General features: G+C 51.2%; 2 protein-coding genes across 2 annotated transcripts; both read right to left on the reverse strand.

The window, feature by feature from the left end:
- Positions 1-300: 300 nt before the first annotated feature.
- HOXD11 (homeobox D11) lies at positions 301-2,478 on the reverse strand. Its single transcript, XM_064435560.1, has 2 exons — positions 1,794-2,478; positions 301-1,220 (listed from the first exon to the last, which is right to left on the reverse strand). The coding sequence occupies exons 1-2, from the start codon at positions 2,398-2,400 to the stop codon at positions 985-987; spliced, it is 843 nt and encodes a 280-aa protein (XP_064291630.1). The 5' UTR covers positions 2,401-2,478; the 3' UTR covers positions 301-984.
- Positions 2,479-8,099: 5,621 nt separating this feature from the next.
- HOXD12 (homeobox D12) lies at positions 8,100-9,667 on the reverse strand. Its single transcript, XM_064435561.1, has 2 exons — positions 9,036-9,667; positions 8,100-8,712 (listed from the first exon to the last, which is right to left on the reverse strand). The coding sequence occupies exons 1-2, from the start codon at positions 9,595-9,597 to the stop codon at positions 8,474-8,476; spliced, it is 801 nt and encodes a 266-aa protein (XP_064291631.1). The 5' UTR covers positions 9,598-9,667; the 3' UTR covers positions 8,100-8,473.
- Positions 9,668-14,412: the final 4,745 nt, after the last annotated feature.

The raw sequence follows: 14,412 nt of genomic DNA on the forward strand, positions 1-14,412 counted from the left end.
GCTCCCTCTTGTCTGACTCGCTTGGAGCCCTCAGTCTTTCTGCCTTGCTCTTCACTAACGAGTAAACAGTCATTGACGTTGGGGATTCTGGGCTTGTTCGGAGCCTGACCAGTTAAACGAAAAGCCTTTCTCGTTGTTTATAGTAATGGTAGCACCATCAGAAGTGATGGTCTGCAGACAGCCATGTTGGCTCTGTCTCACAGCGAACGGGGAAGGTACGCATACCTACAAAGGAGAGCTAGGCATCTGAACTACCACTTAATTAAAATGCTTTTTAAAAAACCCGGGTAGGCTTCCTCGCATTATTATTTAACTGAACTTGGCTCTAGCCCGGAAAACGCTAGGATCCTTCGGAGATGGAAATCCATACAGTGCACGGAAGTTATAACCTTAACTTTACTAGAAACCATTTATTCACATGAAAAAGACAGTGGCCCATGCTTTTGGATGACAATAGAAACATATATATATATATTTTATATATAGCGAGCGTACATTTACCATCTCTTAAATAAACCGCATTCACTTAAAGGGAGGAAAGTGTTATCCTAGCTCAAAAGCAACAACAGAGCCCCCCCCGAACTCAATGAATTGTAAGCAACAACTACCAGACACACTGCAGGTCCATTGCTGGCACTGTGGGAGAGGAAAAAAAAAGCACCTTTGGCGAAAAACACTCGAGAGTGGACAGTTGGATTTACCCTAGTTTCCCCTTATCAGGAATCTGCTCCGCCAAGCCCCGAAATCTCCAGTGGCCATTCAGTGTGGGGAGTTGCACATGAAAATGAAACTTTGAGTTCCGCAGGGTGGATGTGTCAAGTAAACAAATTAACTTTTGCATTCAGATGGTTGGTCAGAGAGACCGAAGTATTCTTTGTTTTTCTTCTTTCTTCCTGTTCTCTTGCTTTTTTTTTTTAACATATTTTTTCTCTTTTTTCTTTTTTTTCTTTTTCCTTTTTTTTCTTTTTTTTTTTTTTTTCCTTTTCAAAACAAGGGATTCCCTGTGAAATACTGGAGTCGATCTCTGTTCAGTTTCTTTTCTTTCATCCTTCGATTCTGGAACCAGATTTTAACTTGCCGGTCAGTGAGGTTGAGCATTCTGGACAGCTGCAGTCTCTTCTCTTTGTTTATGTACACGTTGAAGAAAAATTCCCGTTCCAGTTCTCTTATCTGATATTTGGTATAGGGGCACCTCTTTTTCCTTGATCGCTGGGGAATTGCTGAAATTCAAGAGAGAAGAAACTGATTCACGCTGTTGCTACGAACATGCTCAGCTAGGGATTGATCAGAGACTTTGATAATATCCCATTGCCTGCAAAGCAGCCCTCTAGCACTTCAAAAAATATTCCTGACGCTTATAATCTCCGGGTGACTTAGCAAGAAAAGCTAATATTTCCCAACTTCTCCTTAAAAGAGAGCTCTTCGAGCAATACAGAGAGATATTTAAATGGGCTGGAAAAATTCCAAGTTTCTCAAACTCCTCTCACACACACCCCCCGCCCCAAACAAACGAAGATCTTAAGTTCTAAACCGAAGGCGGCTCTGAGCACTACCTGTGAAATCTCTCCGTCTCCCCCCGATGAATCAACAATTTAATAACAATTAATATCCTCTTCCAAGAATACCTTAAGCCCACCTAAATTGGTTTCCTATCGTAAACACGCTTTACAACGGTAAAGGAAATCTTATAGGATATATAAAATCCTTTGGATGCTTATAAAATTGCACATAAAATGCGGCTTGACAAAGTGTTGGCCTTGTACTCTTGCCCCCAATTTACTACTGATACCTACCTGAACTGTTGCTCTTCTCTGCAACAGCCTCACCAGAAGGGGAATCGGCGCTGTTTGCTGGTGTCACTTTCTTCTCCTGGCTGGAAGGTGTTTTACTGCAAGTGCTGTTCTGGGCTTTCAAGTCGCCCTTCTCCGCGTCCCCCTCGCTCTCGGAGTGCTGCTGGTACGGGGGTCCGGGGGCTGTCTCGTAAAACTGGTCGAAGCCTTGCGGCAGGATGCCGTTCCTCCCCACCGAGCTGTAGAAGTTGGAGGCGGCGGGAGACGGTCCGTGGTGGCCGCAGACAGGGTCCGTTTTGAACAACATTTCCGTCCTCCTGTTCGCAGGCTGCAGAAAGTCTCTGTGCATCACCTCTTCAGCTGAGTAATAAGGAGCATAACTGCCCCTATACTGCCATTTGCTGCGCTCTAATCCGTATTCCCTGAATGCTACTTCGCGCACAGGTTGAACATGAGGTAAATTAGAAGAATAAGGAAAAGTCATTTGACAGGACGACGATTGAGACAAAAAAGAGGGCTTCGTCGAGAAATCTGAGGGTGAGACGTAATAGGCGCACCCTGGCAGATACATATTGGATGTGCCGTGACTGCAATCGTCAAACTCAGTCATGTCTTCCTTTTTGCGATTGCAAGCAACCAGGAGGCTTCAATGCATTGAACAAGATCCATCTATTGCACAAGAGGGTTTGGACAGGATCAACTAAGAAAAAATCCCCACCGTGTGCTGACGTGCAATTCATCTTGATTGATTCTAGTGGTAATTATGTCACGTGACGCGATGTAGAAATGTCCTTATATCTATATCAGCCCCTCGGAAAGGCTCCTAAGATCTCTCCAAAGAGCCCTCCCAGCACGGGCAGGCGAGCGCGCCGTTTGTACAAATATAGCCGGTTTTAAGCCTCATCCCTTCGCCAGGCGATGCGAGACACACGTAGGTGCTGCGGATCACCTGGGGCCCGGGCAGGCGCCTGCCCACCGCCGGAGCCCGGCGCGGAGCCCCGCCGGGCGCAGCCCCCCGCCCGCATCCCCGCCCGGCCTCCCCGGCAGCCGGGGGGGAGCACTGCCACCCCCGGGGAAGGCGAGGGCTGGGGGCTCACGGACGGGCACCCCCGGCTCGGAAACGTGATCGCTTCCTCCTCAGAGGGAGCGATACTCTCCGGCCGCCGCTCAAGCAGATGATGAGCGGGTGGGTGATGGCTCACTCAGGAAAGCCAAGTCCCATTCACACATTCGAGTGTACGACCGGATCTGCCCGCCCGGCTCCCGCAATCCACAGTTGGCATCAAAACCGGTCACGAAATTCAAAGCCCGAGTTTCGATCACCTCGTTTTCCCTCGCTTATAAGCCCAAACACTGCGCACTTGTGTCAGGGCGCCAAACTGAAATGAGAAATACGCAAACAGAACATCTCTCAGCAGCCGGATTTACGAAAGGGAGACACTTTCGGGCTCTCTGTAAGGCAGAGGGCTATGGCAGGAAAAGAAGTCCACCAAGCACGGTTTCCTTGGGAAGCAGAGCAGCAGACAAAGTGACCTCTGTTCTCCTGCCTCCAACTCCCACCAAAATGTTCATTTTCATTGGAAGGGAAAAGCAAGACTTGGGAGCTGGCGGCACGCACAGCAGCCGCCAGCCCCGCTCCCGCCCTGCCTTCGAGGGCTCATTTTTGCCAATTTTCCTCTTTTTCTTAAAATATGATTTTAGACAGACAAGCACAAACAGGGCCGCAAAGGTTGAAAAGAGAGGAGAATAAGGAATACACGCCAGCAATAGCCCTATACTCGACCAATTGCTCATTCCAGAACCATTTGCCAGCTCTCCATGGGAATGGGTTTTTCCGCCACTGTACCGCACAGCCAGGTCAGCTCCATCACAGGTCGCTCTCCAAATAAACCCGAGACCTGGGCGAGTCCCCAGGCCGAGCACGGACACCCCAGCAATGCCCGGGCGGAGGCTCGGCATGCCGGCAGGCCCCGTGTCACCTCCACAAAGGCACCTCGGGGTCCCACGGCCAGCGGAGAGCCCGGCAGGTGGGGGACCGGCCCCACAGAGCTCCGGGCAAGCGGGGACAGGGCCCGTGGGCTCCCCGGCCCCTCGAGGCGGCCGTGCCCGCTGGGGACTCGGCTCCGCTGCTGCAGGAGCCTCCTGCTCGCCCTCGGCCACGCCATGCGGAGAGGCTCCGGGGGCGGGAGCCCCGCAGCCCGGGCTGCGCCCCGCAGCCTGTCCCCCGCCCCGCCACCACCGCCACCGCCACGGCCACCGGCGCTGCCCCTCCTGCACGCCCTGGCTCCCCAGAGCAGTCCAGGGCTACCCAAGGGGCTCCCATGCCGCAACCCAGCTAGCCCTTTCTAAAAATAAAAAGACCAAAGGCAGGCAGATATTATGGAGCTCATTTTAACAGCCCCCCACCGCCGCCTCTTTCTTTCCTTTTCTCTTTTCTTTGTACAGTTGGGTGTTTTTTTTGTTTTGGTGCCTCACTCGCAAAACACCTCAAACGCCACACATTGTTCTCAGCAGATAGACTCTTGCAAGTTGCAAGTTATCACTAGAAATCAAAGCACAGAACCACCACTCCCTCCCTTAATCGGCTTCCGAGCCCTCTCGGTTCTGCTGCAACAGAAAAAACAACCTCCCAAAAATGATGTCTGCGCAGTTAAAATGGCTCCTGTGTCACTAATTACCCTGGACCTTGCAGCAAAGCAGGGCAGGGCTCCGTTCGGATTGTGCCCCCCCCAAGGTTTCTGATCGCCTATCTCGTCAAAAGAGATGGTTCTGGAAACCTATGGAGCTTAATTTTCTTTACCGTTCAAATAACTAAATGCGCCTTAGCCAGAATCTTTCACCTTCTTTTCGATGCAACAAGCCCAGCATCAATTAAATTTTGGCGCAGGAGCCAACCGGTTTCAACTAATTCAAGTTCAAAGACATGGCGACGATTTGTTAGTACGAAAGCTCTTTTAGGAAACAGTCCTTTAAGAAACGATATAATCTGAGAAATGTGAGACCAATATCACAGCAGAGACCCCGCTGGAATAAGGCAGAGCTGGGGGTCCCCGCCTGCCAGAGCATTTTCACCCTGGGGTCGGTACCAGCCCAGCTCTGAACATCACAATAACACCCCCACACACACTCCCCCCCCCCCCTTTTTTTTTCTTTTTCCCTTACGCAGATTAAATAGCATCGAAACATAAACGCACATCATGTACACAATCAGGCGAATACTTTACCGTTAGGCGTCTTGAAACATCTGCAATCGTTGCCTGGAATCACCAAGTATTCAGGTCCAAGAGACATTTCCAAATGCTCTCCGTGGAAATTAAGGCGACTTGCGTAACGTTTGGGCTTAAAAATACACCCGGTCCGGCTGGAGAAGATGCGGTATTTTTGTGCCACCCAAGATAAGACACTAACTTGACCTTAACTTTGTTATGGCGCCCCTAGTATCTGGAGAACGTGAACAGACACTGTCTGGCAGCTCTCGTAAAAACCGACTGGAGAAGAGATTCTGAGTCATTTCATTTATTGCCACTACAGTTCTGCAAGAAAGCTTTTCCTCTCTGCCAAACTTTAATTATTTATGCTCTTTTAGGAAGCACAAAGGCATCCAGAGCCATTCCCAACAAACCAAGTTGCGTTTGCAGCCTTATCAAAAGAGGAGGGATGGAGAGCCTCCTCGAAGGGCTTTATCACGTTTAGGCTGCGGTGGAAATGCAAAGATGTTTATGTTTGAGTAAATAAAGGGATGAACCGTCGCCTGCGTGCTGCGGAGGGACGCGGGCGTGGGCACAGCAAGCGGGTGCCCGCCGCTCCATCCCGCCCCGCAAAGCCGGTGCAGGGGGCACCTGGTAACACACCCCAAATAATCCAGTGGAAGGGCGTGGAGTGCATCCACCTCACTCGGGTGCATCTCCTGCACGCCCAGCGGCGTGTCGCACACGCGTGTGCACACGAGTGCCCAGGGGACAGCCCGGGTGGGTGTGCACAGGCAGAGCCGCACAGGCAGGGCGCGCCCCGCGGCTGCAGCCCTGCCACGCGTGTGTGCCTCCCCACGCCCGCACCACTGTCCTCGCCCACTGCTTCAGGGGAAGCGATGAGCCCTGGAGCATGGGCACGCGTGAAATCATGCACCGTTTTCTACCGCCGATGTGTCTGTGCACAGCAGGAGCCCACAAACACGCACGTCTGAGTGTGCACACGCGGTCACACACAACGGGCACTGCTGAAATGAGTGCATCTATAGACACACAAGCACATACAGAGATACATTGTACACAGACTTTCTCAGCAAACCGCAATTTAGATCCTACCTCCTCTGCCTTTTCTCTTTCCGTAGGCGATTTAGACTAGGAGCTTCACAACAAGCCATCATCTTGCATCAGATGCGTTTAATAAATAATATATTGCCTTTCACATATTTTCATCCGAGGTTCCTCTTCGGATTTCATATCACCCATGCAATAAAGGGACGGGTTGTACTGGGGAGGACTAGGATGGGGAAGAACAGAGCAATGGGTCAATTTCTCACGGACTATAGCCGTCTGAATAGTATTCCAAGAGAGGGTAAGAAAAGGGACTTTATCTGGTTTTTGCTCTTCTCCTGGCTCGCTTCATTGGGGTTGCTTCTAGTTTTTTTAATTAGGGAATGCCACTAGATGAAGAGACCATCATTGTCCGCAATGCGTCAACTCCCAGCACGGAGGCTGAACGTATCGAAGATTTGGAGGGACCCAGGAGTGGTTCCTGCGCCTGTGGATGGCTGGGTGTGCATCCCTTGCCCCCGGGGAGCTGTCACCCGGCGAGGCTTCGTCCCCGCTTTCCTACTGGCAGCCACCCCGCCATGAGCGAGGTAGGGTTTTGTCTGCATTGGGCACTGCGGGCGGTAAGAGTGGCGACGAATGCTTTGGGCTGGTTTTCCTTCTCCCCCCGAAACACCACCCAAGCGTTACCTTTGGGGCTCCCTGGAAAGCTTTCGGGAAAATGGCTACCTCTCTGCCTGCCTAGGAATCCGGGATTTAGCTCCAAATTCATCTGGACTACCGTGCCCTTTCGAGCAGTACTTGCAAGCACAGGAGTATGAGCAAAGCTCAAATATGATTCTTTATCAAATAATGAGTTTATTGCCTTTGGGAAGGCTATAGCCCCGTGTAAGTAGGTATCAGCTTTGTGCCGTTCCTTGCCGTTGTTTAGATTTTTTGTGTACGCCACGAACAGACATATCTGAGTCTATTTCACATGCCAGAAAAGAAGGCAGCCTCTGCCAGCCTAATTATTGTTACTGTTGGGAGCCGTGGAAACGCTCTTCATTAAGAAATGAAGACTTAGGTTGAAACGGCAGCCAAAAGGCATTTTAATACGGACCTATAAATCCGTGAGATTTTTCTTTTAGAATTCATATTCTGAGGTGTCAGACTAAGGGCAATGTGCAGTTTCCTCAGGCCTTGGAGCTCTGGCCAGTCTCACTGCTCGGGTGTTGCAGAGGCCGGCGGCTCTCGGCAGAGAAACCTCCCATCAAGATGCGGGGAAAATCGATCTCATTCTGGTCCCAAAACAGTGATCAAACGGCTTAGACACTGCTCCCAGCCCCTCTGCTTGGGTTATCCTCTGAGGTCTATATCTGGGCAAAACCCCGAGCCGCTTCCCACTTTTCCCTCCTACAAATCTATGCAGAAGCGGCGATGGGGGCTGGCTGGCGGAACGATCAGTGCCCCCGAAACCGCGGTGCTGTGCCGACTCTGTGCCTGCAGCACCCCGGGCTGAGCCGCGGGCCCCCTCAGCCGCTCGGCGCCTGGGCCGCTGTCCCGGCGCCGCCCGCTGCTCTCTCCCGTCGGGGCCGCGCCCGGACAAGGCCAAAGTCAGGAGCGCGGCCAGGGCAGGGCCCGGCCCGCCCGCGGGGAGGCTCCGCGCCCGGCCCCGCGCTGCCCGGGCCGGCTGGCGCTCGGCGGGGTGCTTTTCCCGGGAGGGGAGCCCCGGGGCCGTGCCAGTGCAGCAGCCGTGCCCCGGCCGGGGCGGCGGGCCGCGCTGCCGTCGGGGCCGAGCGGCGGGCGCTGCGCGGGCGCGCAGGGGACGCGCGGGCCTTGCGCGGGGTCACGTGCGCTCTCCGCCGGGCTGCGGTCGGATCTGCGGCTCGGGGGGTGGCGGGGGAGGGTGGAAAGGGGGGAAAAAAAAAAACCCTAAAGAAAAAGGTTTATTTGCTAACCACTTTCCCCATGGCTGCTCGAGCAGGTTACTCCAAACCACAAAACAAGCCGGCGCCGCAGGCTCGCCCTGGCGTGCAGGGCAGCAGATGAAGGGAGCGGCCGGGACTCACAGAGCTGACGTCTTTACTAGGCGTTATTCCTTTATTTTGCTGCAAAATGGTGTTTACATACAGAGAAAAGAAATCGATCTTAGTTTAGCACCGCTTGTTCTCCGGGGAAAGAGAGGGTGGGATGCGGGACAAAAATCTATATAAATGGAGAAAGAAAGGTAAAAAAGCTGATAATACATGTTTCCGTGCTGGTCCGGCTCGTCTTCTTCATCTTGGCTAAGAACTCAGCGCTGCCTATTTACGCAGGGATCCTACGCGCTTCGAGAATTTGGTTTAAATGGTAAAAAGACACATTCCCCGCGTTTCACTGGCGCGTACGCCCTACTCTAGGGGTGAACACTCCGGGCACAAGTTCATGCAGGAACGGGTGGACTCTGCTCTAGTACATAGAAAGAGCCTGCTCTCGCATTACTACTCTTTTCTTTTTCATCCTCCGGTTCTGAAACCAAATTTTAACTTGCTGATCGCTTAAATTCAGTCTGTTTGATAGTTCTTTCCTCTTCTGTCGGTTAATAAACTCATTGAGGAGAAACTCGTTTTCCAATTCAGCAATTTGTTGTTTTGTGTACGGTTTCCGTTTCTTTCTTGATCTCCCCTGGGTGGGGCACCAAGGCAAACCTACAACAAACACGTCGACAATTTAATGGATAAAGTCTGAGTATGCAAATAGAGGAATACGCAAAAAAATAATTAAAAAAAAAACACCCAAAACCCACCCAAACCCAAAAAAGCAAAAAACCGCAAGATATCAGAGCTAAATTAGGTCTGAAAACTGGGCAAAGCACGTCTGACAGCACAATTTCTATCTAACCTCCGAGTTAGATTAAACAATTTTTGCTCCGAAAGAGTTACAGGGAGGGTTACAAAGTAATTACAGGCATCTCTTAAAAAGAAGGTATAGCTAGGTCTCTTCTAACTAAAGCGAGATATTTAAGGCATACCATCCTGCACTGAAGGTCTGAGGCATGACTGGACTGCTGCGGGCTGAACTGTCAGGTTCAAGTTGACGGGATTCTTGATGTCCTCCTTTAAGCTTGAATTGCAGGAATTCACTTCAAAAAGAGCAGCCGAGCCATGCAAACTTCTCTGCAGGCTCGAGTGGTCATACTTTACGGGCTTTAAGTTGGCTGTGTGAGTAACAGTTGGGTCATTTGCAAAAGATTGCCTCTGCCTGCATCTCTCCTCTTGTTTGGAGCTCGTATCGTGGGCGTAATATTTATTGTTGTCTTCCAGGCACTCCTTGTTGCCGTTGGAGCTGATGTTGATTGGAACGGAGCCGGGGAGGTAAGGCTGCGCCGCGCCGCCGAACGCGTGGCTCTGCGGCTGGGCTGCGCACGAACTTGAGCAAGTCCAGGGGATCGAGCTCCGGGGGTAGGAAATGGTGGGCAGAGCCGCCAATTGACTGCCATTAGCCCGCAAATTAGGAAAATAAAAGGAATCTGGCGATTGCAAATTCAAGAGAGAACCAACGTAGCCAGATCTGTAGAGACTGCGATCACACATTTCCAACAAAGGACTTCAGCTGTTCTTACAGCGGTATTTAGTTACAACAGGGAATAAGCGGAAAGCCTGAAACGATTGGACGAAACTTTGCAGACAGGTTCTTCAAAGCCGGTAATTTCAGCACCGCCTCCAGCGACCGAGCCACAGAGTCCCCCCCTCCCCACCCTTTTTTTTTTTTTCCTTTCTCTTCACCCCCACTTTTAAAAAGTCTTATGATAACACTTGAAATATGAAAATATCGCGCTCGCAAGGGGGAGGGGAAACCATGGTCTCTGCTTCTATAAAAGTGGCCGGGGTGGGTTGGCAGAGCTGCGGCGCCAGCAGAGAGATGAGCGGAAAACAAACATTTGCCGAGAGGACAGGGCAGCCCCGGGTGCAGCCCCGTGCCGGCAGCACCCTCCGGGCCAGAGCCAGAGCCACGGTAAGAGTGAGCACCGAGCACTGGAAATAACTTGTGATGTCTATGAGATGTGGATGTTAGGGCATACGTACTGCCCTAAACTGTTCTGCCCCTAACTGCACGATATGCGTCTGCATGTGCGTGCAAATAAAGTCAGAATGGATCGGATATTGCCGGGATCGTCATTCTGGCACACCAGTGACCAGTGCTCTCTTAGGTCCCCACGTCTGCCCTTTTTCACCCCTTTTGCTTTTCATCGTCGCTTGGAAGCCCTTCTAGGCAAACAGCGCTTCGAAAACTCGGAATCTGTTTTGTCTTTGAAATACAATCAAACGAACATCAACAAACAGAGAAAAACTACAGCAACAACACGGAATTACTTAGGCAACCCTCTGAGATTAAATAAATAAATAAACAGATTAATAAAATCGGAAGAATTCAAGAAAGAAAGTGCCAGGGTCTGCTCTTCAGCACAGAGGGTATGAATGCAGCAGCGGGCAGAGGGAGGGGAGAGGCAGCCTCATCTCTCAGGTTGTGTGTGAGGAGTTTTCCTCTCATGAGAAGAAAATCATCCCTCACTGTTTTATTACTGTGTCATTTTGGGGAGTTACACGTATTTTTATATTTTTGATTGATCGAACAAGAGCCCGTTTATTCCATTATCTCTCTCATTTCCCCACAGCCCCAGAATTATTAAAATCATATCTGAGAGCATCCTCACAGGAGATTGCTCGTGTCCTTTCCCGAGCCGTGCCGTTCGGGGGACAGAGAGGAGGCACGGCCCCGTGTGCTGCACCCAAAGACCCTGGCAGGGAGCTGGAAGGCTGGGGAAGGAGTGGAGAACCCATGGGCGCTCCCTGCCCCAGCACCCCACACATCCGCGGGGCACTCTGGAGGCCGATCCGCCCCCCGGACCGGGCGTTCCTGCCCTCGGCCTCTTTCCCAAGGTCTCCCCGGGTGTGCGAGTCCGGAGTCAAGAGAAGCCTTAATGCCCGGACTTTCCCACTTTCATTACCTCGGTTAAAAACTTGAACCTAGTTAGCATGTAGGGTTAATTTTCCCTGTTATTATCCCCTTAATCACAGTTTTAATCTTGGTTTTATTTCTAAGGCGAGATCAGAGACGCTGCCCTTCTTGACATTGTCCTAATCAAATTCATCTTTCTGTTTAATGGGAAATTGAGGGAAATTCTGCAGTAATTTCATTGCCCTGGAAAAAAAAATCTTTAAATGATTGCTCTCTCCTAGACCACACAGGACCACACAAGCACCGCTGGAGGATATTGCTGACCACTGCCTTTAATTTTTATTGTTTGAGTTATGTCTACCAATTGAATCTCCCTCTTATTAGCTTGTATTCTAACTTTGTGTTAGAAGATGTGAATTTTTTTTCATAACGTATTTTACGAAGAAGCAGATTTTCAGTTCTTGGAAGAGAAAAGGAACATTCAGTTCAAAGGCTATATTTTTGTCTGCAATAAACACAAGGAATGGATGTGAGTTCCCAGTCACCGGAAAGAAAGGTGACACTTCAAACTAACTTTTATGGGGTTAGAGAAAACAGAGCTTTCAATTAATATTCAACTCATTTGTAATTGCTAATTAATACCAAAAAAAATAGGGAAAAAAAAGATAACCTAATAAAAACCTGAAATAGCTGGAGACACTCACAGTTACGGAAAATGTTTAAATCTACATGGAAAAACATTTACAGAAACATCGTGTTCCAGAGGCGGCTGGCCTCGGAGCCGAGGGGAGAGGGGTGGAGTGGAAGGAGAGGCTCGTTTGGGCTTGTGCTGCTTTTTCCAGCCTCAGCCGGCTGCTGGTTTGGGGGCGGCATGTTAATGCCTCGGGTGTCCCCCGCCTGTGTCTGTACAGGAAATATCACCACTGAGGAGCAGGGCGACCCGGAGGCCTGCTTTCACACGCTCCTTTCCTCTTTTCCGCTCTTTTTTTTTTTTCCCCCCTGGTTTTTAAAGAGGCGTCCGGATAGGCCTGGACATCAGAGCTGACCACACGCTGTAATTTCTCTGGCACAGTCCTCCAGTTCACAGACGAAGGGCGCTCTGCGTGTGACCCAGCAGCCTCCCTCGCTCATTTATCACTCGGGAGCGCGGCGCCCGCAGCCAGGAGAAGGCTTCCCCTGCCTATGCCGGGGGTTGTCCAGGAGATGGCAGGATTGCCTCAGACATGGCTGGGAAAGAGCCTGACAGGAGCCGGGCAACGCATCACTGCGCCACTGTGCATTTGCAGCTCGCTTTGTCGAGGTACATGTTAATTATCCGCAGTACCGTGCCTACGTTTCGGAGGAACCTTCAAACCCTCCTCTCTAAACGCGGGCGGCTGCGGCCGCCTGCAGCTGGGGCTGCAGCCCGGCCCCGGGGCCACATGCGGCTGATGTCCTGAAGAGCCCAAGGAGGTTTTGAACGAGGCTCACCAATGCCCCAGCTCCAGGCTTAGAAAACCCTTTTAATCTCAGCCGGTAGGTAGGGGGGCAGATGTGCGCCTCATCTTCCTCCGGCCTGTAGCTGCTGGCTTCTTAATGATTCTGCACGGTCTTACGAAACTAAAAGGCGACCCCTCTCCATCTGGTACCGATTTGCCAGGCAGTTCGGGTTTCCTTCTGCCCGAGGAAGGCGGCTTTGGCTCGGCAAGCTGCGCCTTCTGAAAGCACGGAGCCCGGCAAAGCCAAAGGTTAAGCCTGGAAGGAGGAAGAGAGCAGCCCGCGATGGCTCCGCGGCCGGGAAACAAAACAGCTCGGGCAGTGCCCGGCCCGTCCGTCTGCAGGGAGACTCGGTGGGAGGAAAAACCTCCGTAGAATTAATGGCAGTACGTGTGGGTGAGTGGGGGTGCCAAGGGGGAGAAGACAAGAATTTAAAACATTCGGAGAAAAGAAGGTTGCATCAGCAGAGCGGGCTGTTCCAGGCACGTAAAGGATGAGCAGCACAAGTGCTCTTTTATACTAGAATTAAACAAAAATGAGCTTTGAGATAAAATCTGTACTGCTCAGAAATGGACTTTTTTCCTCCTTTCAGGGAAAACAAACGCCAGGAACGTGCGAGCAGAGTAGAAAGGGGAAGGAAGAGGGCGGAGGAGGCGGAAGATAACCTCCGACGGAGCCAGGCGGCTGCGGAGAAAACCGAGGGGCATCGCTCGGGGCCGGCCGCCGGGGAAGCGGCAAGTGCAGGGACATTTTGGAAACGGAGAACAAAGGGACGGCCCTCGGCCGCCAGGCACCGGGCAGGCGGAGGGGGCTCGGAGGGAGAGGGGACACACAGCCTTTCCCCTGCTTCCCACGCCCCGGATTGCTCGCCGGCAGCATGTCTTTCTCACTAAAACCCTTTCCTGCCAAGACACTCTCGGACGCTCTTCTTCATCCTTTAATGCCCGTCTATCTACCTCTCATTTGCTAGGAACAGCGTACTGTGTCCCTGAGAGGATTCCAGGCAAACCTGGAGCCCGTGAAACCCTCTGCGGCAAAAGAAGGCGAATTTCTTTCTCTTTTTATATACAGCGAAAAGAAATAGTTTTATTAAAGATGGTTCAGGAAAAGATTTGCAACATCGTTAACAGTTTGAAATTTCAGATTGTATTTCCAACACAAAGTAAAAGCTGACTTTAAGACAATTTAAAAAAATGGTTTATGGAGAAATAGGCTTATCGTATGTTTTACCACATACAAGGGTAATCAAAATGTTTAGAGCAATAGTATATTATAATAAATAATACTAGTTTGGAACACATTTTAATAATTAGTTGAGGCACATTAACAGAGAGGATACCACTTCTCTCTCCTAGTTGCTGATTAGCGTGTCTGATCACCCTGTGTATATCATAACATGCACACTAGGTTTAAAAGATTTTAAAAAATCGACAAAATCTTAGCCTTTCGGCCCATATAAATTATGGCATCTTTTGAATTTCCTTATTTATTGCTTCTGTCATAAACACCCGTTTAGTTTTGTAAATTAAAACCTAGCAGTGACCTTCGCTTGTCCATCGGGGAGTTTTTGGGCGTGAGGCAGTAGAAGGGTCTCGGGCTGGTCCAGGGCAGAGCGGGCACTCCCCGGCGGCTCTGTGCAGGTCCGTACACACCTCTGCAGGGGCAGCCTCTCCTCTGGCCGCAGGGCGAGCTGCCCAAGCCGTGCTGCCCAAAGCGCTGCCCCGAGCCGCCGAATCTGCGCCTCCGCGGAGCGCTCAGCCGGGCAGCGCCCGCCCGGGACACGAGATCGTCCCTTTTCCAGCCGGGGCCCCTTTTTCTATCGGGCAGCGTGGACTCCTTGTGCTGAAAACGAAACTGCGGCGGATAAAACCCACAAAGCCAAGCTGAATCCCGAAGCTGCAGGAGCGGGGAGCGCGGTGGGGCACGCCGCGATTCTGCGCCCCGCAACAGCTCGGAGAGCTTCTCCCTTCCTC

The sequence above is a fragment of the Passer domesticus genome, chromosome 10, assembly GCF_036417665.1.
Source record: "Passer domesticus isolate bPasDom1 chromosome 10, bPasDom1.hap1, whole genome shotgun sequence".
In the NCBI taxonomy this organism is placed as follows: domain Eukaryota; kingdom Metazoa; phylum Chordata; class Aves; order Passeriformes; family Passeridae; genus Passer; species Passer domesticus.